The 25161-nt window shown below is 40.4% G+C and overlaps 1 protein-coding gene across 8 annotated transcripts in view; it reads left to right on the top strand.

Moving 5' to 3' along the window:
• Positions 1-6265: 6265 nt before the first annotated feature.
• carmil3 (capping protein regulator and myosin 1 linker 3) overlaps positions 6266-25161 on the top strand; it is a 77454-nt gene continuing 58558 nt past the window's right edge. For 7 of the 8 annotated variants that reach the window (XM_088311006.1, XM_088311008.1, XM_088311004.1 and 4 more), the window contains exons 1-2: positions 6266-6477; positions 15055-15149. In XM_088311006.1, coding sequence (XP_088167132.1) covers positions 6420-6477; positions 15055-15149 — 153 coding nt within the window. In that variant the 5' untranslated portion in view covers positions 6266-6419. Of the gene's footprint in view, positions 6478-6531; positions 6651-15054; positions 15150-25161 lie in introns of those variants that run through there. The other variant, XM_088311011.1, reaches the window with a different exon arrangement.

Raw genomic sequence — 25161 nt, 5'->3', positions numbered from 1 at the left:
TCGGTACGCGGTGACGTCATAACGGCCCTCTGAGGGAAACCATAAGTATGATCTGGCCCATCCACAAAAATGAGTTTGACACTGCTGATATCGAGCAATGGCAGACAAGCTGATTGTCTGTGGGCACCCTGCAGCTTTTTACTCCATCCAGCAGGAGGCAGAAGAAGGACCAGCGAAGCAGTATGTATCTGGTAAGGTATATGTATGTTACTTGATTATCGCTGTCTGTTGCAAGTTTGACATTGCACAGCATACAATAACTGAAAAGGTGATACCAATTCACTGATTGATTTTTTTTTCTGTCCTTCTGTCAGTGGAGATATGGAATATAAAGGGGGCTTAATAAAAAATTAAAAATGCTCCCATTGTTAAGACGTTTACCAGTACCAAGGCCAGGGGCCGGGTGGCCATTGGGAATTCCTTGAGTTACCCGAACGGTAAGGTTAATTTCCACGTAGCACAGAAGTCTTTTAAAAACGCGGGTTTCATTGAAGTATTTATTGATTTTTTTTTTTTAGATTTCTTATTTACCTCTGAATAGTAGAAACATACACACACAATATAAGTTCAAAAGAGGCTGATAAATTCCATTGCGCTGCAGACTATTTATTACTTTATGTGTATTGACGCCTGAAGCCAGCAATCTCTATTACTCAGGTAAATTCATTCCATTTAGTGGACGAGCATTGTAAAAAAAAAAAAATCAGTGGCTGATAAAACCAATAACAATAATAGCTAAGATTTACATAAAACCTTTCAGTGGACCCAGGGGCACTAAATTATGTGTGTAAAAATATATACATATTTTAAATGTGAGAGGGTGTCTGCTTGATAATCTTGTCTCTCTCTCTCTCTCACAACATTTACATTGTTTGTTCATACATACTTCTGTGGTCTGCAGTATCAATGTGTCCTATCTGTTGCTCTAGCTACAGTTACTAGAGTCACTTAAATGTGGATCACTGTATGTTATTTTCAAGTGCAAGACATGTTAATTGTACCCAGAAGAGGGCAGTATATAACAGCTTTGACACGATGAGTCTTGTGTTGTATCTGGAAGAATAATTTAAACCGACGCAATGGACTCTTTATGTTTGTTGAAAAAGTTAATCATTTAATTCTTCTTCAGGTCAAAATGTTCACGTATCTATTTAGTCCTAAGTTCCCTCTCTGATGGGTGTGTTCCTTGGGGGGTGGTCTCAGTATAGTCGTTGTTGTTATTTTTGTAGTTGCCAGGAATGTTGAACGACTGTCACGCATACCACCTGGATAACAGCTCATTATTTGCCACTTTTTCCCGTGGAACGAACCAATAGGTGATGGCGCGAACATCTGCTTCTGTTTAGAGAATTTCTAGTTGGTGCCTATCCAGAATTTGGACATTGGTCCTAGTGACTAGTGAGAATAAGCTGAATACAATGATTCACAAATCCTTCCCAACCTCTCTTCAACTGAATTCTGAACAATGACAAGATAATTAATATTAAATGTTATGAATGTAATTGTTTGTTGTCTCCTTTTTGGAAATATATTCTCATTTTGAATGTTGTACACATTCCAAAAAAGAACAAAAAGAGACTGGAAATGATGAGGTATTGAAAATAAAAATCCTCAAGTGAATACGTTGTTAACCGTAAACAAATGAGTATCATGATTGAATATAAAAGGTGCATCTCTGAACGCCTCAGCTGTTCACAAGCAAGGATGAGATGAGAACAACTTTGTGAACACCTGCATGAGCAAATAGCCCAACAATTTAAGAACAAGGTTTCTCAACATTCATCCATCCATTGGCTTTAACCGCTTACCCTCACTAGGGTTGCGAGCATTCTGGAGCCCACCTGTCTTTGGGTGGTAGGTACACCAAGAACTGATCGCCAGGAAATCATACAGGACACATAGAAAAACAAGCTTTCGCACTGTGGGCAGTTTAGTTTTGTTGTGTTGACTTCGGCTCTTCATTCAATAAAAATCAATCAATCAAAACTGCTGTGTACGCGCGCCCATGTTGTGCCATATTTTATCTTGCTCACTCCATTGTAGAGGTTGTCACACTGCTCACTACACTGCACTGTAAAAACAAGATCACTGGTGTTTTTCGGGGGATCGAAATGTATTCGGATGATACCTTTATTGAAAATCCCTCGGCGTTTCTCAGAAAAATCAGCCACATAAGGGACCATCACATACCACCACCTGTTTCTATGATCAGGGTCTAGTTAACCTAATTTCCTAGCAGATTTAACAAAGGCCCAATTAGGATAACATTTGAAGTACACCTATCGCGATGTACATAGTTCAATCGTGTCTTCATTGATGCCAGCATTTTAAAATGTAATGGCTTTTCAAGAGCTGATTTAAATGTTGCTGGAGGCGCTAGAATGTTTGGTGTTTGTGCTACACTTGTATTGACGTTGGCCCAGATATGTGGCCATGTATGTTTTTTTTTTTTCTCCATCAAAGGATAGTGGCTAGTTGAGGTATAAAGGCACATTCCTATCTTTTAAGACTCGTTTCTGCTTTAAAAAATGCTAACAGAGATAAAAAAAAAAAACTTCAGGAAGAAAATCCATCTCGTAAATTATTGTACATAAACATATTCTTTCACATAAAGCACACAGACAGACATGTAATCGAGGGCCTATTGAGTACTGCAGTTCCCATCTGTGCGTTGCTGCACTGATGAATAAATAATGATTCATCCTTTCAAGTGCATCTTTGAACATTGCTCAAGTTTTTAACCCCATGAAACCCGGTGGTGGCTACATTTCCCCAGAATGCAAACCTCTTATTCTTGCCTCCTTGGCTTGTTCACACTTTCTGTTGCCTGCATAATGCCTCCACCCCAAACTGCATTTTTTTTTTCTCAGTCATGTAAAGACACAGACACGAAGGCGTCTAACACGTATCATATCCAATCGTGTAGTTAAGCCTGGAGCACACACTGCACTGTTGTTGTCTTCCGGGAACCCGGAAAAAAGACAAAGTTGGAAATGGTACCATGACACAGCTGGGGCTCCACATGAAGGGCACACAGCTAGCCCATTCATCTGCATTTTCTCATAAAATGAAGCGATTGCTGTGCATTGAGTGGTTGAAAATCTGGCTTTATTGAAACAAAAAAAAAAACAGCTGCACTGGTTTGTCTACGCCACGGCATTGATAAGTGGCAGTCATCCAGATGAGTGGGTGACTCATTCATCATTGTCATCAACAGCTTTACGCTGTCTCGTAAATTCTCCATCCCAAATTGTATTATGAACATAAGTGGTGTTCAGAAAAGTACTGAATGGAATTATACAATATATTGCTCAATTCAAGGATATGTCAAACTACAACGAAACATTCATCACACATATCCAGAGCTGGGCAGTCCATCCCGGGGGCGTAATGGTCCGGCACCCGACCCGGGCCAACAAAAAAAGGGCGGAGGGTCGAGGGCGGAACTGTTCCGAGATTGCGGCCGGGGGGCGGCGACTGACCGACAAAAAAAAGCCAAGTGCCCCGCTCTGAAAATATCATACCAACGTTCTCATAACGTACACTGTAACTAAAACCCAGTTTGTCTGTAAAAAGCTTTACTTGAAGCGTCCCAAAACAAATAATTAATAAATATCACACACGGAAAAGGAGAATTTGGTTATTAGTTTTAGGTTATCTGTTTGAAAATTACTGCACAGCATCAATAGAACAGACTTTTATAACTAAAGACGAAAATGATTATAGATATGACTTTAAAAAGAAAAGTAAAATATAAAACGATAATAAAACATGGACACACTTGGTAACTGACCACAACAGAATGAAAAGAAAAAATACACAATGTTCATTGAAACAGCAAAACTTTCAAATGTAAACATCAGATAATGAAAATTAGGCACTGACGCTGAGCCACTGTTTTTCACATAGCGACGCAATGTTTTTTTCTTTGTGCGCACATGACACAGAAAGTTGTTGCTATCCTGCCTTTGAAGAAGGAAAAAAATACAACAGTCACAGAAATAACTTGAAATTGGATTTTGCCCAACAAAATATTGACAAGCAACATAGCTTATGGGAGAATGTCCTTTGGACAGGCCGCTCTGTTTTGTTCAGAGGTTACGTTTCTACATTCAGCAAAGTGTGTCTTAAATCTGTGCATCTGCAAAAAGTCCAACATAATCTCAAGGCAATTTGAAGAAAAAAAATCTTCACAGTGTCAGAAAGTTTTGTCTCAGGTGCAGGTCATGGGCCCTTCAGCAGGATATTGATCCAAAACAAAACTAAAACACCCCGAAGAATGGTGAAGAACAGGAACACTGGACTATTCTGAAGTGACCTGATCTAAACACTATTTAACTCTGAAATGAAAAATGCACTCTGGAGAAGATATCCTTCAAACCTGAGACAACTGCTGCAATTTGCTTGAGGCGAATGAGCCAAAGACAAACTATTGACATGCAGGAGTAGAAATCTCATTGAGTGTCATTGGACTTATTTGAGTGCAGGCATCACCAACTCCAGTTTGACTGGTTATTGAAAACATTTCTGTTGGATTGAAATTCAAAAGGTAATGCCCCATTTTTATTAATTATATTTTTTGATTTTTTTTTTATTCAATTCTGTTTTCACTTTCAAATTATTTCAGTGGGTGGAACAGTGGTTAACACGATGGCCTCACAGTTCAGAAGTGCCGGGTTCAATTCTAGCTCTGACCTTCCTGTGTGGAGTTTGGATTGTCTCCCCATGCCTGCATGGGTTTTCTCCGGGTATTCCGGTTTCCTCGCGCATTCCAAAATCATGCATGGCAGGTTGGTTGGTCACATGTGCCCTGCGATTGGCTGGCAACCAGTTCAGGGTGTGACCCGCCTACTGTGCGAAGGTATCTGGGATAGGCTCCAGCACCCCCCCCAATTTTATTTTATAGCACATTTAATATGACAAGAAAAAACTCAATGTGCTTCAATCAGCAAACAAACAGTAAAACTAAAAGCCAGTGAGAAGAGATATGTTTTAAGATTACATATAAAGGAAGATGTTGAAGATGAGTGGAGTTCCAAAGGTAAGGAATTCCACAGCATTGGATCAAAATAAGGAAAAGCGTCTATATATATATATATATATATATATATATATAAAACACTAGTAGAAGCTTCCCCCAACAAAAACAGAACACAGAACATAACTAGTTACACAATCACATCCTAGAAACATTTTCAGTCTCTCCTGTTACCACATGAGACAGATTCACCGACAAGCTTGCACAGTGTGCTTCATCACGCAGCAGTCCAGCTTTTGGAAACCAGTTTGTTATTTGTTTGGCTGTCGCGCCGTGGCCGGAGTTGCTTCCCCGGGGAAGAATGCCTGCCGTCCATAGCTAACAATGGTTGGAGTTGGCAGCTAAACAAACAAGAGTGTTGTGCTGCAGAGATGGCTGTATTTATGGCATTCGTTCCCAATGCTCGTTAACCTGAATTTGAGATGCCTTTCACTTTGTTGCTCCTTGCACTCCTTTTCCGCAAACATAAACTTCCATGTTTCTCTCTCAGGCAGCCTGCCCCTCCGTCACATGTGTGCACTCCAACTGCAAATGGCTGATGAATATTTACTTCTTAAGTATTAGGCGGACTCTGACAGTTTAATTGCTCCACTGTGACGTGTTCTGTAATTTCATTGGACAGATGTAAAAAGACTATGGGTAAACTTATTGGCGGCTTGAAGCTCATGAGTAAAAATTCATAAATGAACCGCATCACATTAAAAGCGTGGGCAAAAATTAGCGGCTTATAGCCCAGAAAGTATGGATTTTTGCTTTTGCCGGACACATAAAATGATATAATGGGCTGGATCTTGAGTTTGACCCCTTTGATCTAAATGCAATCCTGCCCCCCACTCCTAAAAAGAAATTTGCAGATCGTGTGAAACACAAAAAAACTGCAGCACGGGACAAAATTAATGTTACCACGACATTTAGTGCAGAAAAAAAATGAAAAAAGACATTCTTGCATATTTTTATATAGACCACGTGTTGTTTTTATAAGGTTATATGATTTTATGAATAGAACAGAAAGATCCAGAAGACATGCGTATTTCAAAATAATGCTAAAATCCATGCTGATCTTTGCATATAAAGAGGAATTTGAAAGCATCTGATGAATAAATCTATGCTGATTAACCCCCCTCGATCTCCCCTCCAACTCTCTCTCGCTCTTTCACTCTCTCTCCCTCGCTCTCGCTCGCTCGCCCCCCCCCCCTCTCTCTCTCACTCTCTAAGAAGTGTGGTAAGCGCGCCCACCAGCGTGACTGCGAACCGCGCGCCACAGCATCGCTTGGCTTCACAGCTCGCGGTGGCGCAAAGGGGACAGCAGGAAGCACGTTTGAGGGCATTTGGGACATTTACGGAGTCGTGGAGGATCAGACTACGCAGCGAGGTGCGCGCCATGGCCTCCAAAGAGACCACAGCGTCGGCCTTTGCCACTGTCAGCAGGGAAATGACAGGTGAGCTCAAAATGACTTTTCCCTTGGGTCAAGCGCGATATTTAACCTCCAAACCAAAAAGCCACTCGCCGCCCCGGAAGTGAAGGCTGACAAGAAGTGTTTTGGAGGACACGTGTGATTTTAGTTGAACTGCCTTGCGTCTTTTCTTCTCGAGTTAAGACTCACAGCTGCAGGCAAGCGCAGTAAATGTCCCTTTAAGGCAAAATCGGAGTTATTAGTCAGCGAATCTGAGAAGGGTGTAATATTATCGATTCGGTCTACTTTTCGGTTTGATTCTGCATGAATATCTGTTGTGGAATTTCAAGCGGTCTGAATTATTTTGTGCACGTGTGGCACTCACTATTCGCTTTCTGGCGGAAGTTACTGTGCGCTTTTGAGAGATGCTGAGCAGTGATTGACGGGGCGGCCGCACGATAACATGTTTGGATGCTGAGGTGTTACACAAGAGGCACGTCTCTCATTGCTAATTAACGTGATGGCTACTTTAATCTTGTAGTTAACCAGCTCATCCTGGTTAAGCCCCTTCTGTCATTAACGCACCTGCCAGATCCGAACCTTTGGGGGCATAATGACCTCGCCCTCAGCGTGAACAGGCTCGTGGAAGTGCCAAAAAGGCTGTTTGGATATGAGTGAAGGAATTGAAGTGGAGCAGGGGCACTGACCCATCTCAGTGCTCCCTCTTTCCTCCACTGGGCTGCATTGCTTTGGGGGTATCTGAGTTCAACCAAGGGGGGTGCAAAGTGCATGGATGTTTAAGCGTTTGAGTCTTACCCAAGCTTAGTGTTGATAATGCTCAATGTTTGGCTGACCTCTGCTAAATCCCTTGCCCTAGTGTTTCTCAAGAGTGGGAGCAAACTTCTTATTTGTTGCAGGAAAAATAAAATTATGAGTCTATTTATAGCGAGGATGTAGAAAAGCATTGACAGACAGAAGGTCTCTGCACATTTCCATTAGCAAGGCCACTTGAGTACACTAACAGCATGCAGCCACTGGATGTGTAGACGCGCATTGCATTCTATCTTTGAAGAATGTTCATTTATTGGTATCGCTAGTGGGTGGAGGACATTGAACTCGATATGGCTATTCCAGTGCTTCAAGATTGCAGCACCATATCTTTCCAGGTTTTATTGGAGTGAGCCTGGTTGTTTCTTTTGGGCCCTGATGCTAAAAATAGCCCGGATACATTATGAGTCCTCATTTAGAGGCTCTCTGTGTGTTAACAGTGTGTGATGCTAATCCTTATGGAACAGTCTTTGAAGCTCTGGTAAATTCTGATGTCGGAAGCTTGTGTTGCAACCGTGAAATGTAGCTGTCCATATGCAGCCGTCTGATTATAGCACACCACCAAAATGTATACCATTAGATGAGTAAGAGAGCTGTGCCATTCCTCCTTTTTTTTTAAACTATTGTTGGAGTTAATCTGCATGAGAAACTGTAACAGTTACCTTTGCGAGAGTCTGCAAGTCTCCCTGCGAGGTTCTGTGTGTGGAGGTGCACTGTGTAAATGACTGGCAAGACCCAAAGGTCACACCATCTGTCTGTACGAGTGGTTTGTTTTTTGAGAATTGGCCAATTCATTCATTTCAACTGTTTCAGTTCGCCTCTCATGTGTCCTGTTTGGTTCGGTGTCCGCAACCTTTTTTTTCTTATTTACTCACAAGGTTAATTATTGTTCACTTCAGTGCATAAAGTAGAGCTAATGCATCTAAAACTTGATGCCCACCGCTGAACGCAGATAAGGACATGGAATAGAATGGCAAGGAATTCTGTCCAGAGGAAAAAAAAGGACATTGTTAGTCTAAGATTAGAAATAATTTGAAAGTCTTAATTTGCTTTGATCCCTCTTTTTTTCATATACTTATTTTCTCAGAATATTGCTCTTGGTTCGTGTTGATATTAATGTTAAATGAAATAGAATGGCAAAACAAATGACACAGATATCTTCTGTGTGGAATAATTGCTCTGTGATCTGTTGGTAATTCCTTGGTTGGAAGTAAGGAAGAGCACTGACTATGTTTACATGCAGTCAATATACCTTTTAAAACCCAACTATTGGTAATATTCAGGTTTTTAAAGGCAATGTAAACTCTTTACTTATAAAAAAATAAAAACAAATAAGACCCCTGAGTGTTAGCACTTTTCAACCCAAATATTGGAAACTGTGATCACGTTACAAGGGTTTGTGTTCTGTACATGCTCTTTCTCTATTTGCAAGATAGTTTTTTTGCCAAACGAACCCAATTTGAATAATTTGTGTCGGCAGAGTGGTACTACGCAGCAGTAGTACCGCGTCCAACTATTTTCAGGATCAGCGAACCAGAATTTCTGTATTGACGAGGAATAACTACTCACAAACTGTCTTGTCTGACAGTGTGGAAGAAGTGACGACTTTATTATGAGGCTACAAAGGTTGAAAGGGACGAAACATCATAAGCATGCATGTAACAAAGTATTACATCATAAACATATACGTAACAAAGTAAGGACTGAGAGCACCCCCACTTGCTCTCACATTTTGACCACTCTAAACATTGGGAAAAAGCTTGTATTTGAACATACCTGTTAGTTCCCAAATATGAACTTGGCAAATGTATTCAACTTAACTTTTGTTGCTGGTTTTGTCAAAACATCTGCCAGCATGTGGTCGGTTGGACAGTATTCCAAACTTATTTTCCCATCATTAACAGTTGACCTGATAAAGTGGTACTTTATGTCAACATGTTTGCACCTTTGCCTTTTTTCAGGGTTTTTCGCCAGTGCTATGGTGCCTTGATTATCCTCAAAGATAATTGGTCACTCATATTGATATTTGTCAATATGGCCCAACAACTGTACTATGTACAAACATTCTTGCATTGTGGCAGCTAGAGCCATATACTCTGCCTCACATGTGGATAATGCAATGGTATGTTGTTTCTTCGTCTTCCATGAAACAACAGGACCATTTTTGTTCAAGCTAATACAGTAACCTGTTGTGCTTCGTCTATCACTTGTGTCAGCTGCCCAATCAGCATCACCATATGCTTGTAATCCAAGTTTGTCATCACATTTAGTGAAGCAAAGTTCCTTGCCAGTTGTACCCTTTAAGTACCTTAAGACGTGTTTTACTGTAGACCATTGTTCTTCTGTTGGCGTAGCTAAATATTGGGATAACTTACTCACAACAAAACTCAAATCAGGTCTTGTGCACGTAGTTAAATAAATTAAGATACCCACAGCCTCTCTGTACTTCTTGACGTCACAGATCTCTTCTGTGATCCCAGTATAGTCAAGTTTCTGTTCACATGGTGTCATTCTTGGTTTACAGTCGTGCATGTTGAATCTTTCCAGTAGTTTTTCAACATATTTTCCCGGTGTCATTTTTATACACTTGTCATTTTGTTCAAAATCAATACCTAGGTAGTGTTTCAGCTTTCCTAAGTCTTTCATCTTGAATTTTGCTGTCATCATTTCTTTCACATTCATTAACACTTTTTCATTGCTTGCGGCAATAATCAAGTCATCAACCCATATTATCAAGATCACTTTGTCATTATTGTTCACTTTTGTATCAACACAATGGTCGGCTGGGTTTTGCACAAATTCGTTTTTGTCCAAATATTCATGCAGCATTTTGTTCCAATTTCTTCCGGATTGTTTTAGTCCATAAAGTGACTTTTGCAACTTGCACACCAATTTCTCTCCAGTGCTTGATTTGACTTCATAGCCTTCTGGCTGTTCCATGTAAATTTCACAGTCAATTGGTGCATTCAAGTATGCTGTTTTGACATCCATCTGATGTAGAATCAGGTTTTCTTGTACTGCTATTTGCATTAGCACTCTCATGCTAGTCATGTTTGCGGTGGGTGAAAATGTCTCATCATAATCTACAACCATCTTTTGACTATATCCCTTTGCAACATAACGTGCTTTGTAATTCTCACATCCTTCAGTATTGCTTTTCAGCGCATACACCCATCTACCCCCCACTGCTTTCTTACCACTAGGTAAGTTAGTCAGGGTAAACGTGTTGTTGTCTTTTAGCGACTGCATCTCATCATCCATTGCATCATGCCATTGCTTTGCATTGGATGAGGTTATGGCTTCGCTGTATGTTACAGGTATGTTACACATTAATCGGTAGTAGTAGTCAACACTGGTGAAAGTCTGATCATCAAATTCTTTACCACTTACATATTCATACCAATATTTTGGTTTCTTTCTCTCTCTGGAAGGGTATCATCTTTGTTGAGTTTCATCAGTCTGTGTTTGGTCACTCACTTCAGGTGCCATTTCTTTTTGTTCTGTTTCATCGTTTTGTGACTGGCTGTTCACATCAGATGTTTGTTTGTTTTATTCTATTGTTGAAACATCTGTTTCTCACAATAGCTGCTGTCTGGACTGCATAGGTCCATAACATCTTAGGTAATCCACTCTCGATTAGCATGCATCTCGCCATGTCAAATAATGTGCGCCAATTACGTTCAGCTGTGCCATTTTGGTGTGGCGAATATGGTGCCGATGTTTCATGCTTGATGCTATTTTTAGTCAGCAAATTTTGATAGTTTTTACTGAGAAACTCTGTCCCATTGTCAGATCTGATGCATTTTACTTTACCGTATGGAGCTGAATCTGCCAAGAATTTCTCAGTTGCTAGTACTGTGTCACTCGTGTTTCATGAAATACACAAATATCGCACCGGAATAGTCGTCAGTAAATGACAATGCAAAGCGATGTCCGTCAATTGATTTCAGGATCAATTGGTCCGGCTATGTCTGTGTGGATCATGTCGAGTACATTTTTAGCTCTGGCATTGGGTTCTCTATTTCTAGTTTGGATAAACTTTCCCTGAGTGCACACATCATATTGTAATGTTGCTTTGTCAATTTTACCCTTAATCACCATGCCATCAGCAACCTCTTGCAACCTTTGAATGTCATCATAATTGCAGTGACCCATGATCTCATGCCATGTCTGCATGCACCTTTTGCATTGGTCATCATTTTCTCCATTCACAGTGTTTAAATAATACATCCTGTCGTATTTGTGAATATTGAATTGTGTCCCATCCTTGTGTCGTAAAACATTATGCCCTTTCTTGAAGATGACTGCCGCACCACTGGATGTAGCAGCCTGTACAGAAAAGATGTCTTGCGGAAAAGATGAAACGAATAACGCCTGTCTCAGTGTCACTTTGTGTCGTTCTCCGTTGTTGTCCATCAGGCAGACCTCCGCGTCTCCCCTGTGTTCTGCTACTCCTTTGCATCTTGTGCCATCAGCCAATTCCACGCAGTGTGTCTCGGCTTGAAAACTGTCATCGAACGCTTTGAACTTCCCCAGATCGGTTATGATGTGTGAAGTGGCGCCCGTGTCGACCATCAGACCTGTTTTGTTGATGCTGCGCACCGGCTGGATATCTGTGTCGATGTCATTCAGGTGGAATGCGTAATCCTTGTCATCGGTAACTTTTCGTGCGTTATCCGACCGTTGTTTACGCCTGCAGTTTGAGTTGCGGTGCGTGGCGCTCTTGCACCAACTGCACCACTGCTTACGTTGACATTCTTTAGCTTTATGTCCTTTACGGCCACATTTAAAACACTCAATTTCGGCACTTTCTGTTTTCGTACTTGGTCGTCCTCTTGCTTTCATGACATTGTCCTCTGATTCTTGTCTTTTTAGATTTTTGTTGTCTTCGTAGTCCCGTAGTCTCATCTTGAAGTCAGCAAAAGTCATTGCTTCTTCAATTTGAGTTATGTGGACGTTGAATGATTCAAAAGATTCAGGCAGCCCATTTAATACCATTGCGATGAGCAATTCGTCATACAATATCTGACCAACTTTTCGAAGTGCTCTGATGACGGCTTCTGCCCGTATAATGTATTCAGTGACACTCTCACTGTTAGATTTTCTGAGCGTGGTCAACGCTTTGTAGAGGCTAAGAATGCGTGGCTTGTCAGTACCCGCATAACGCTTCCTCAATATTTGCAGTGCCTTTCGTCCATCATCTGCTGCATCATGCACCAGTGATAAACTGTTGTCATCCAAAAATTCTATCAGCTCTGCATATGCTTCGGCATTTTTCGCTTCAAAGACGGCTCTTTTATCATCTTCATCATCTGTCTCATTTTCAGCAGGATTGTACAGAACCGCGTCTTTGAGCCCTTGTAGTTTTAAATGACCGAAAAACTTTGTCTCCCACAGTTCATAGTTTTTCTCATCCCCGTCAAAAACGAGTCTACTCCAGCGGCTACTCGTTTCAGTCGGCCGCCGGTTCATTGCGTTAGCCATTGGCTTACTCGCAGTTATGCTCACCAGACTCACAGTACGTTGCGGCTCCTTTCTGGTGGTAGAGTCCAAAAATTCCTGATTTTGTCCTGGCTTCAGTCGGACCCTGGGCCCATAACCTGTTGGCAGAGTGGTACTACGCAGCAGTAGTATCGCGTCCAACTATTTTCAGGATCAGCGAACCAGAATTTCTGTATTGACAGAGGAATAACTACACACAACCTGTCTCGTCTGACAGTGTGGAAGAAGTGAAGACTTTATTATGAGGCTACAAAGGATGAAAGGGACGAAAGGGACGACACATCATAAGCATGCATGTAACAAAGTATTACATCATAAACATATAGGTAACAAAGTAAGGACTTTTAGAGCACATCTTTAACATATTGATGTGTCTTTGGCGGTTTCACGTTATATTCTGTCTCTAACACATATCCGTGTGTGTTTAAGAGCGTATATCTAGGGGTGTCAAACTCATTTTTTAGACGGGCCACATTGTAGTTATGGTTTTCCTCATTGGGCCGTTATGACTGTGAACCCAGAGGGAACAAATTGATGGAAAGTCTGTTTTGAAATCAGAAGCTAGTCAGTAATTGTTTGTTCAACAATTTTTCAATTTATTTTAAAAGGGAGAGGATTTGTAAAAAATAAATGGCAGTATCTCACATCTCAATATTGTTAAAAGTGAAGAAAATGTGCTAGAAACAGGAAGTTAACGCACATAATTTGCTCTTCGCGGGCCTCAAAAAATTAGGTTGCGGGCCAGGTCTGGCCCCCGGGCCTTGACTTTGACATCTGTGATCTGGTGCAAAACACCGGAAATACACGAATAGAGGTACGCAAAACTTTAAGATGCTGGACAAAACACACTTTTGAAGCGAAGACGAAACAGACGGATTTATTCCTATGGGGAGTGACACAAATATAATGGGTTTTATTGATAGTAGATTTTTTTTTTTAATATTGAGAACTTCTATATTGACAGTACAAAGTAACAAGCGGAAATGCCGTCTTTCTCAAATTGAGTTATTCAAATAGGTGACTAACTCTGTCTGCTGTCCGTAAACGGACTATACCAAATGTTTCAGAAATCGTAATTTTGACCTTTACCTTTTACTGACTGCATGTAAACGTAGTCTTTCACTCAATACATAAGGATATTCCCCTTGTTAAGGCAACAATAGATGATGCAATATCATTATTAATGCAGGCCCTCTGCATTGAAGCACTTTGCATTACGATGACGAGTGATGTGAATGAAGTGGGACGATGTGCAAGCAACTCGTGTTTTGTATGACGACAACAAGACTAACATGTCCGCTCATCTGCTGAGACTTGTACTCCCTGCTGATTTTAAAGAGCTTTACAGTAACGAGTCAAACAAGACACACTCCATCACAGACCTCCAGGAAAGGTTTTCTGACTGTGACTGTCCGTTACATTATCTCAGAAAGGGAGATTTTAATGACCAGCATTTCGTTGTCATATGAATAAGAAGCATGTTGGAACAAATTCCGTCACGGTGTGTCAAATTGTCAACTGCTTCATTCTTTCACTTTAACCTATTTATATAAAATAAGAGTTTAAATTAAATTGGAATCATATAGTGGTCCCAGAGAGCGATGATTTTTTTTAATAGATAATTAGTATTCTACTGTTGGGTCATACGGACAGTTTTAACATACATGACAAAACATCCAGCCATTATCTGTATCGCTTATCTTCACGAGGGTCGCGGTCGTGATGGAGCCTGTGCCAGCTGTGGTTGGTGACGTACACCCAGGACTGGTCGCCAGTCAATCACAGATAAGGAACCAAGTAATATGACAAAACGTATGTTTTTTTTTTTTATTATATTTTTTTTTTACTCAAGTGTTAAGTGATGCATCTAAACGCATTTGCCCTTTTATAGTTTAAATTTCCAGCTGCTACAAGCAGAGAAACTCACGCAACACACATACTGCTTTGCCACTACGGAGTTATTGTGATTGTGATTTCCAAGAATAAAGCCGTTGTTTTAGATTCTCCAGTAAGTTACTTACTTATGAGTTATTGATTCATCCAATGTCTGAGGGAATTATAGCTATTTTTGTGATTTTTCACTTGGTTTCACAACACTCTTTAAGTGATTGAATGACTGCATTTTTTTCTGGATTTTCCCTCCGAATTAATTGTAGCCAGGATTTGGATGTATTTTTAACTAAAGGTGTTTTTCACCGGCATCACAAGCTACCTTGTCATTTTGGGCGCTTTTACCTTCTATTATTAGTTCAACTGTTTTGATGCATATCTGTTTTTTCTTCTTCCTCCCAGAGAGCATCAGGAAAGTGCTGGACAAACAGGCCATTAAATTTGTGAGAGCTATCAAACTGGACACCAAGAGCGGGAAATCAGATGACAGGATTTTGGTAAGCGACCCCTATAAAAAGTCACTTTCAGGTCCCTATTACTCTGCTTTCATGGTAAAACACCTGAATGATATATTGATTTCATGATTGAAGTGAAGGCATTTTTACATGTGACTTGATGAAAATAGACTTGATACGACACAATTTCTTTGAAGCCAAGCGGAAATCATTGGAGTTTAATTGAGACAAATTGAAAGACCCATAAGAAGTTACAGATTAGGCATCTCGTCACACTAAACAGACGCGTTGAAAATCAGGGCTTAAGGCAGATGCTGCCTAAGCAGAGCAAAGTGGACACTGTGTCATGGCCTAGTGAATCCAACTGCAGAGTTTATTAGATGTGGCAGGATGGCCTTAATGCCACAGGCAAGAGTTTGGTGCGTGCATGTGTGAGCCTGACATTGTACTGTACACTATGTCACTTATTATTTATTTATTTCTTATAAAGAATCCTGCATGTTGTGTGAGAGTACGTCCTCAAGGGGATGTGATGCATTCAAGGTGCTTTGTTGGCCGAGGGCACCTCTGCTTTGGCAAGTTATGACTTTGTCAGCCACATTAGCGACTGATCATATTTTTTTTCACCTAATGAACAAGGCAAAACAAGCTGAAATATATCATAACCGTTTAGCAGTTGAGGTTTTAGTTTGTTTTGTTCCACCATCCTCCTTTGACCACCATTACTTCCCCTCCCCACTATTTGTGTCCTCTCTTTGTTTCCTCTCTACCTCCCTCTTTCTCTGTCATTTCAATCACTCTGCTCCTCATCATCGCCCCCTTGTTCTGCTCCCCCCAGCATGCCAGTCGTCTCTCACTCTCCGCTGCTTCTCCCTTGTGCCCTTCCCTCCATTTACATCCCTCTATCTTTAATCCAGCCTATAAAAAGTATTGGGCCCCTCTTTATATCACAGGCAATTCAATTAGTTCCAAGAATTTTTTTTACCATCCATATGGGCCTTGCTACTGCTCTAGATTCATTCAAGGAGGAAAGGAGATGTAGGCATTAATTCTTGTTTCAATCTGAAAATTTGATCCATTTCAGAGGTGTGATGATGAGTACATCGGGGAGATTTGATTTGCTCTCTTAATTTTTGGAATGAGCACTAAATGCAGAGTGCTGCGAGCTAGTGTTGAGGAATGATTCAGAATGTCATATTCCGAAAACTTTAAAACAATTCAGGCACAAAGGCTGAAATGAAAGGCTTCTTATCTTGTATGTGATGGTTCTTCTGAGTTGGATGCTAGCTTTTAGCTTGGTTTGCGGTCGGATGAAGTTTGTGGTCAAATTTAGCCCATTATTTGTATGTTCTAATTTGCTATAATGCCTGTCGTTCTCTATTTGTATTGTCTGCCCCCTTTCCGCCCGTGGAGATCGATGGTATGCAGCTGTCTGTGTGTGTTGACTGTACCAGCCATCACACTATGACACATATATACACCGACATGGTTGAGCCACCCCCTGACTATTCTAGATGCGGGCAGAAGGGTGTAGCATCACAACCAAGAGTCACCCAGGGCAATCTGTTCGAGGGGCATCAAAATGCGTGCTTCCATCATTGAGTGTAGACGTGTTCGCACGCTAACACACACTTCAGTGCCCCAAAACGTTCCTACATTCTTGCCCTCATTATTAGATCACTCTATTTGAGGATTAAAGACAACTTGGAAAACAAAGCACATCTTCAAAGGCAGAGGGGGAGGTGTTAGCGGGGAGGTTGTGATGTATCACAAGGGTGGGGGCACTATAGGAAAAGGAGCTGAAAATGGAATAATGGAGGGTATGGATGAAAGCTCTGATTATGTTGCGATGCCCCAGTTGTTGTTGATTTGACTCTTCCGCCACTTATTTGTCCTGATTGGTCGCTCTGTTTTATCCAGCGCTGTACCATTGCTCCTAACTAATAATGGGCCCATTCCTGCAAGAGACTTTCGCTGTTCGACATTGCAGTCAACAGTCGGGCGCATCAGAGATTTCTTTACGCTCTATGGTTTCATGGAGGGGACTACAGCAGGGCTGTGGTTTGTGGTTAAGTTTGTGGCGATGAATGAAAAGAAGGTTTCTGCCTGCTTTATGGTCTTAATAAGTCGAGCCTTGCGTCACTTTCACATTTTACAAATGTACCGGGCAACTTCAACCAGGGTTGGTGATTACCAAAATTTGATATTATTAAACGATACTAATTTGATAATAATAATAATAATAGAAAAATAATCCCCAAAACAACTGTTAGTGACATCAGAAACTAGCTCCAGAGGGCAGAAATCAAGGCAAAGTCTTGACATGACAAGACTTAACATTAACAGTCAAAACCTCAGTGGGTGCACCAACAAGACTGGATTTTCTCCAAAAGTACGATGACACAAGGTTGACCATTTGCCAAAAGTGATCGACAGGAAGGCTCAACTCATCTTCAACATAAAATAAAGCACTTGGCCTGGATTTATTTATTTATTTGTTTGCTTATTTGTTTATTTATTTATTGCTGTTAAGTCGTGGGTGGGTGGTGAAAAAGACGACAGCATCTTCAAGTTTGCACCTTTTATAGTGCAAAAACAAGCTCTTTCTTTTTGCTGAAATTGTTGCGCTGTGAAACAAATCCAAATACAGCACATTAAAATCAGAAGCAACTTGCGCTTGTGGCGGAATGGTACATTGTCATGTTTGCACCATTCTGTCAACACTCTTTTTTTTTTTTTTCTGCGTAATATGCTTGTGTAATGGTGTGTATTACCAGTGCTCCGTTAGTATTCACGCTTGCTCGATGCTCTGCATGGAGTCACTCTGTGACTATCCATATTTGCCATCTGACAGTGCGTGATATGAGCCCTCAGTGCTGTAATTAGGACTTGGGCTTTACTTGATTAACATACAACATGTTGGTTGCCCATGGCGGCATGTCTATGAAGTGTGACTGCTGACCTTCTCTCCTTCCCCATGAGAAGACAAATAAGTGTTGCCCCGCAGTCCTACCAAATACTCACCAAGTATTCCATCTTTTATCCAACAGACATTTTAATTTACTTTCGTCAAGCGTTTCCTCACTTTTATAATCTCTCTCGCTTCTTCCCTCTGTCCTTCTGGCCTCTCTTACACTCATTGCTCATCTTTAGCCCTCCTACTCACGCTATTTCTTCTCATCTCATGCACCCGCGCACTTTCACTTCTCAGCCGCTTTGCCTCTGCCTGTAAACTTTGGCACATCTTGGCCCTATTGACAGTGTAGCAACTCACCCATTAATCTTGCTCTCACAGTGTTTTTTTTTTCCTCATTTATTTGAAAGGGACTTTTGGAAAATTGATATTTTCATTGCTTTTATACAAATTGTTGGGTCGCTGCAGGGCATTCTCACCCATCAAGTGTGAATTTAAACTACTAAGCACATCGACTGACACATTTGTGACAATTACATAATAACCACTCCAAACATAGTGCACAAATATTTAACGTTCAACCTCCACAAGGCAACATGCTTTTGTTGTACTTGTCAAGTCCCGTTGCAACATCTTTAGTGTTGCAGGTCGTAATAGTAATGAAAGACGTACTCGCAGTCGCCACTGGTCTAGCAGTTTATTGGCCGAGTTGGGACCAGGCTCACTTGATTGAGACTTGGTTGGTCCTTCAAAATGGGCGAATGTCAGCAAGACAAGAGATGGAGTGCCATTTTCTTTTTGTCCATAGGTTTAAAAAAATAAAGAAATGTGGAAAAAGTACATGCCGTATTTTCCGGACTATAAGGTGCACCTGTATGTAAGCCGCAGCAACACTTTTTGGGAGGGAAAAAAACCCAATATACTAGCCGTTTTCAATGTTGGAAAAAAGAATTGTTGTGTCCTGCATGTACAGTACAATTTTGTACTGAGAATTCACATAAAGGTACATAAACAGATTTTTAAAACAGTGCCCTTTAACACGGCAATAACTTTGCTGATTAAAACAGAACAGACACAAGAGAAAAATAATCTATAGAACTATAGAGCGCCCCTACCAGTGAAAGAAAAAGCCACAGAAAAGCCGCACTGTTGTATTAGCCCCATGGTTTAAAATCTAAGAAAAAAGTAGCGGCTTATAGTGCGGAAAATACGGCACTATGGCTCTTTGCATTGGCATCGGAGTCTTATTATTTGAGTAAGAAAAGGTAAATTATGGCCTTTTACCTTTTACTCATTCAGTTTTATTCCCCACTCTTTGGAGCTCTCTAAAGTCCACAACCCAGGACCTGGGGCATCTTTGCATTCAAAGACCATTGTCAGACACACTGACAGACAGTCAGCGGGGATGTGCTGTCATGATGCAGGCTTTTCTTAAGCAATGGACGCATCGAGTTTGCGGATGCATCTGAATTTGTGGGCGAGTCGGCAGTGAGTAGAAGCCTGCGAGCTTATGTTACATCTTTATACGTGCACAAGCGGCGCATGTTTATTGCTGAACGAGCATGCTGTACTAAAGCAAGTGTCAGATTGCTCCCTGGTTTGTTCCATGTCTACAATGTGTTTGTTCTAAATGCCCTTGTGGGTGAGCTCCAAATACCACGAGTGACCAAATCTGGCTCTGATCCACAGCTTGTTGCCTCACAGGCTGCGCTTCAATGTTCAGGGCCCACGAGCGCATACTATGATTTGCGCCATGTCCTTTGAAGTGCAAGAACCAGATCCTGACATCTTATGATTAATATTACCACCCCCGCATCCCAAATCCTTGGCCGCAACACACACGAGGGGAACCATTATTTCTGTTTACAGCTTGTACTTGCACTCTAACACTGCCTTGACATTTTGCTATGGGGCCCACCAGTTCTTTAAACTAGTGCAATCTCAGCAAGGGCATGACTGTTCTCTCTTCCCACCTTCAACTACCGGCCTCCCTTTTCTTTATTATCTTTGTGTTACACTCATATGGATTGTCTGACTGAGGCTGGTGATTCAAAAAGAAAAAAAATGAATCTAGGAGAATTTCTTCAGGTTTAAGCTATTCAACCTGAAAATGCAAATTCAACGTGACAAGATGGGAAGTGATATGTCACGTAAAGTGGTGGCAAAATTTGCTCTTTGGGATGATTAATGGTAACAGCTGGGATTCTCGTATATGGCTTGATGTTATAATATGGAAGGGGTTTTATTTTCTCAAGAAAGGTCAGCCTTATTAATAAAAATAACTAGTAAAAACGTCATGAGAAATAAAAAGTACAAGTACATAAAGCAAGGTCCATTTAGGGATGGATTGATGAGTTTGGAGTGAGAAAACTCAAACAACAGTCAGGCCATTATGTCCAACGTTAGTGTCATCTGATCACACAAATGTTCTGTTGGATGGATGGACAAAAAAAATGTTAAAGACAATTGAAGTTTCCTAGCAGAGTTAAAATACTGTTGTTACAATAGTGGTCTGTGATTCAAATTGTGCTTCAGTTTCCTTGACTGTAATTTGTCGATGTCCTAGTAACTGGATTGTCGACTGTATGTTGAACAGTACATCTGGACTCTAGATTTGTTAATTGGGGTGATTAATATTTTGGAATGTACATTATTCCCCCCCCCCCCCAAGTCATTAAAGATGGATAAATACCCTTTTCTCAAGACTGATACCAATTCAGATAACTTACTAAAGATTTGTCTTAATCACGTTTGACATCACTGCTATAACAAAAATAAAAAGCAGATCTGTTTCTAGAATTTCACCTTTATTTTTTTAAATGGCTTTTGAATCTATATGATAGAGTAAATTAGTACAAAATAGCACAGACATATGACTGAACATGCAAGTGCATGCAATTCTACAACAGCAGTGACCACTTTCTCCGTTGTAGATGTTCTTTTACTTGACTGATATACTGTCGGTATTCCTTGTCACTAAACTGGATGCATTTGGGTGATGCACAATTTAAAAAAAAAAAAAAAAAAAAAAAAAAGGCTTCTACAAGTCCACAAACTATGGCAAAGTTTCATGAATTGCACCAAGATGTACGTAGCGCAAGCTGAAATGTGCCTAGTAAAATAAATAAATAAATAAATCCAGTAAATGCACAACTGAGCCCTGCATACAGTACAGCCCTATATAGTTTGAAGTTCTCCATTGCATGGTCCAATCTAGCAAAGCTAGCAGGGCTACCATCACACGTTTATAAATCAGTAGTGATGCCTCACAGTGAGCTGACTGGCTGCGCAATCATCTCAGCATCATCCTTACTTTATCTGCCAGTCTACATTAAAGCAGTAAACGAATGGCACTTTTGAACTATGTTCTGTTTGGAAACGCATAACGGTAATCAAATGTGCCATTCAGTGAGTCAGACTCGAGCCAGATAAGCGGATAGTAAAACAGCTGTGTTGAGAAGCTGTGAGAAAAGCCACCACCAGCCAGAAAGCTCACTTTTTTTAATACTTGCAGATCTATACAATTTGCATGATTTACAATAGCACAAATCTCCCGTTTCCATGCTAACTGTCAAATTGTGTGTCAATATATTGAATATCAAATAATTTTGTCTACTAAAACTCAGTATTTTGGTTTCCTATGCTGCTGAAGTAGCTTCCTGTCATATCTCTTCTTATGTATTTTTTACTCAGTTTAATTGCCATAATACTTGTTTTCACAGGAGACGTTACCAACTCGAGTAATTAATGCAATTTTGGCAAGCCTAAATAGTTCATGAGAACCCCACCGTAGCTAGTTTTTGTGTCTGGTAAAAAAAAATGTTTTGACGGCGTATTATCATGTAGTTGGAATTTTTCATGAGATTCACTACTTAATATTTGTTATAATGTTAACTTTTTGTCAGCAAAACACAAATAACTCCAGCCCAGCTCCGAGGAGTAGTGTCCTGTCGTTGAGTAATTTGTTCTCCCTCACAGGAGCGCTTGTCGTGTTTCACAATGTTTCTGTACGACGGTAGGGTGAGGAGGAGACAGTATTGTGGCTGTGTCTGGACTGGCTGGAATTAAAACACATCTCTTTCCTCACTCTCATTCAAGCTACACTCTGCACTTCAAGCTCCATTCATCGATTTCCGCAAACAAAATTAAAATAAATCAATAATAATACTTGGTTCGCGTGTGCACTGTGACACACTTGAATCTGGTGGGCACCTGCACACCACTTATATGCACTCATGCTAATGTAGTGGCTACATATTCAATTAATGCAGTTTTACATTTCTTAAAACGAAAAAAAATTGTGTAAAATTGAGATTTTTAAATATTTGGCAAAAGTCTGATCGAATTACAAAGAATTGCGCCATAGTGGCATTCGACTTGATGGGGTGACTGCAAGAGTATGTTTGTTGATGTTTGTTGATCGTTATAGGTATACTTGTATTCCTTTCATAGGCTTAACCATACGCCTTAAAAGGAGAATTCCTGCCAATGTGTTCTTGTTCAGCATCAGATCTAACCCAGTTGAAGGCCTGAATTATTGATGCCTTTGTTAATATGATGAGACCTGCCAGATTGTCTTTGAAGGAAGACGATAGCCTGTCGGTCTCTTGTTCTTGTTCCGAGACATATGCTTCAAACTGGTTTTAAACTGGTGCTGCGATTGGAGTAGCTCTTTTCAGCAAAGGCTCGGTGGTGCGCTATTGGTATAGAAATGATACTTTCGATTTCTTTCTCGTGTCCGATCTTGTTCCAACTCGTTGCTTGAGCTTGTTTCGGATGCACATAGATCAATGAGAGGTCAGCTTCTCGTGTCCTCGATAGTGGAAGTGGAAAAGAATTAGAAGACTATATTATCAGGATGCAAATCTCTTTCTCCCACCCTGTCTCACTTGCTCGCTTTGTACGTTTCGTTTTCTTTCTTCTCCTTACCACCCCTCAGCAGGGCGCCATTAACCATTCAGCCCTGGGAGGCCTTGAGGAATCGAAAGCGACAGAGCAGAAAAAGAATAGAAATACTGAAGCTCGAAAGGAGATGGGGGAGTTGAGAGAAAGGGAGACTGTAGAACGGTTAGGGCTGGATGAGATGCAGACAAGGCACTGTAACACATTAGGAGATGGAGGGATTAGGGATTAGGGAAAAGGGTGGCGTCAGGAAACAAATTTCCATGGAGATGAAGAGAGAAATCTGTGGAATGACAGCGGGGCACCATGCGAGGGTTTTATGGGTGACGTTGATGAAAATGGATACACAGACAAAGTGATATTTGTCTATGTTGTGAAACCATGGCATTTATCGCATTCAGGTTATGCATTGGGAATTTAGTCAGGATTTGGGATGATGTGAATATATAGAATGTATTCTTTGAAAATACAATCTATCTGTTGTTACTAAGGATGCACCAATTCTGATACCATTATCACTTGAGTTCTTCTTTTATTTATTTATTTGTCTTGGGTGGTGCTCTCTAGAAGCAGTGTTGTTGCATATTTATTTTCAATTGCTTTATTTTGGAGTTAATACTTATTGGTGACATGGCATCCGTATTCCTACTTGAATATCCACCAGACTCTGTTCTTCGTTGGTGTTGTGTGGGAATCGACTCGACACTGTCGATGCCTCTGGATAAACTCTCACTCTTAAACATTGATCATTGAGATTTGAACGTAGGCCTACAGGGTATCGTTCCTTCTGTTTTGATTTAAGTTATGATAAAATATTTTTCTCTTAAATTGACGTAAATGATTGTCAGAGGGTGGCATAGGTACCACCATAGTTGTGTGGGCTTCTTGTAGTGCCACACTAGAGAATCAGTGCCTGAAAACAAGGGATTGATTCACTCTGCAGATTATCAGCACTGCTATTCAGCATTTTGGCAAATATTGGCATTGGCTTTTTTTTTTTTAAATCTGGCAACCGATAAGCGATCAATTTAAAACTGTTATCTCCAGGGAACTATTTATTTACTTTCTCAGTTCAACTTTTTAAGAGATGCTGCTGACCCAGGGAACTGTTTGTGCCTTTTGATTTGTTTGCAATAAGATTTCAAACGGGTCCTCAAGTAATTCGAGTACCTTGGTTAAAAAAATGCTTGAGGTATTTTTTTTCTGCCTCGAGAACTTGCTTATTTACATACTATCAGGAAGAAGGCAAGCTAACAGCAGGAACATGACGTTAACATGTCGCCAGTGCGGTAGGAAGGTCAACTTTAAAATAAACCTCACCTTACCAAATAATATATGTACATCAACGCCTATGTGCGCTTTTATTTTGAAGTTGTTCCTGCAGCTTGTCGCGGCATTATGGCTGACTTGACTCACCCTCCAGACTGTGTTTAGAACTTTTGTTGCCCTCACAAATTGTTGCTACTGACTGCACCAACACAACGTCCAGAAAGAATGTTCAACTGCTAATTAAGGGCACTAAAATAACTACTTGATTACGGGGACATTATATTGTACGCTTCTCTAGCCACGCTAGCTATCCATCTTTAAATTGGTTAAAAATGTTTCTGAAGATCTCCAAGTTAATTTTGCTGCTGCCATCATGCGTTACATCAATGAAGATTAATGATCCTGTTCCAGATGAAGCCATGCAAGCCTGCACTGTGTTACACAGATGATCTTATTTTTCATCCTTCCTTACAGCCCGATTACATTGGAGTGATGCTGCCAAGCTGCTTATTGTTATTATTAATGTTGCTGTTTTCTTTGATTTTTGTTGTTATTGTTGTTGTTATGTTTTGTTACTGTTACTGTAGAGTTGCGTTTACCTGGTTATAATATTTTGCAGTGCTGAAAGCACTTCAGTTGAACTCAAGTGTAATTCTTTAGTTATCTAAATTATAAGAAGTAAACACAACATGCTAATGATTACAAGTAATCACTACATGTTTGCAGGGTTGTGGCTTAATGCGAATATAAACTGATTTGCTTTAATATCTGAATATTTTTTTTCTATAATGCAGCACTTTTGTAATCCATTCTTATCTTGTCTTTGTCCTTTTTGCCCTCATTTGCTAAGTTTTTGTCTCACAAATCAACTCCTTATACCTAAAAGCAGTTATGCTTCCCAAGCTTAGTGCAATAAATATTACTTGTCATAATATTTTACTTAATATGCATGCATGAGCAGAATTAGCT

The sequence above is a fragment of the Idiotropiscis lumnitzeri genome, chromosome 12 (assembly GCF_059441095.1).
Source record: "Idiotropiscis lumnitzeri isolate Australia: NSW breed Sydney's pygmy pipehorse chromosome 12, RoL_Ilum_1.0, whole genome shotgun sequence".
Classification (NCBI taxonomy): Eukaryota; Metazoa; Chordata; class Actinopteri; order Syngnathiformes; family Syngnathidae; genus Idiotropiscis; species Idiotropiscis lumnitzeri.
Note: the sequence above shows the minus strand (reverse complement) of the source record. Positions and strands in the feature narration are given on the sequence as shown.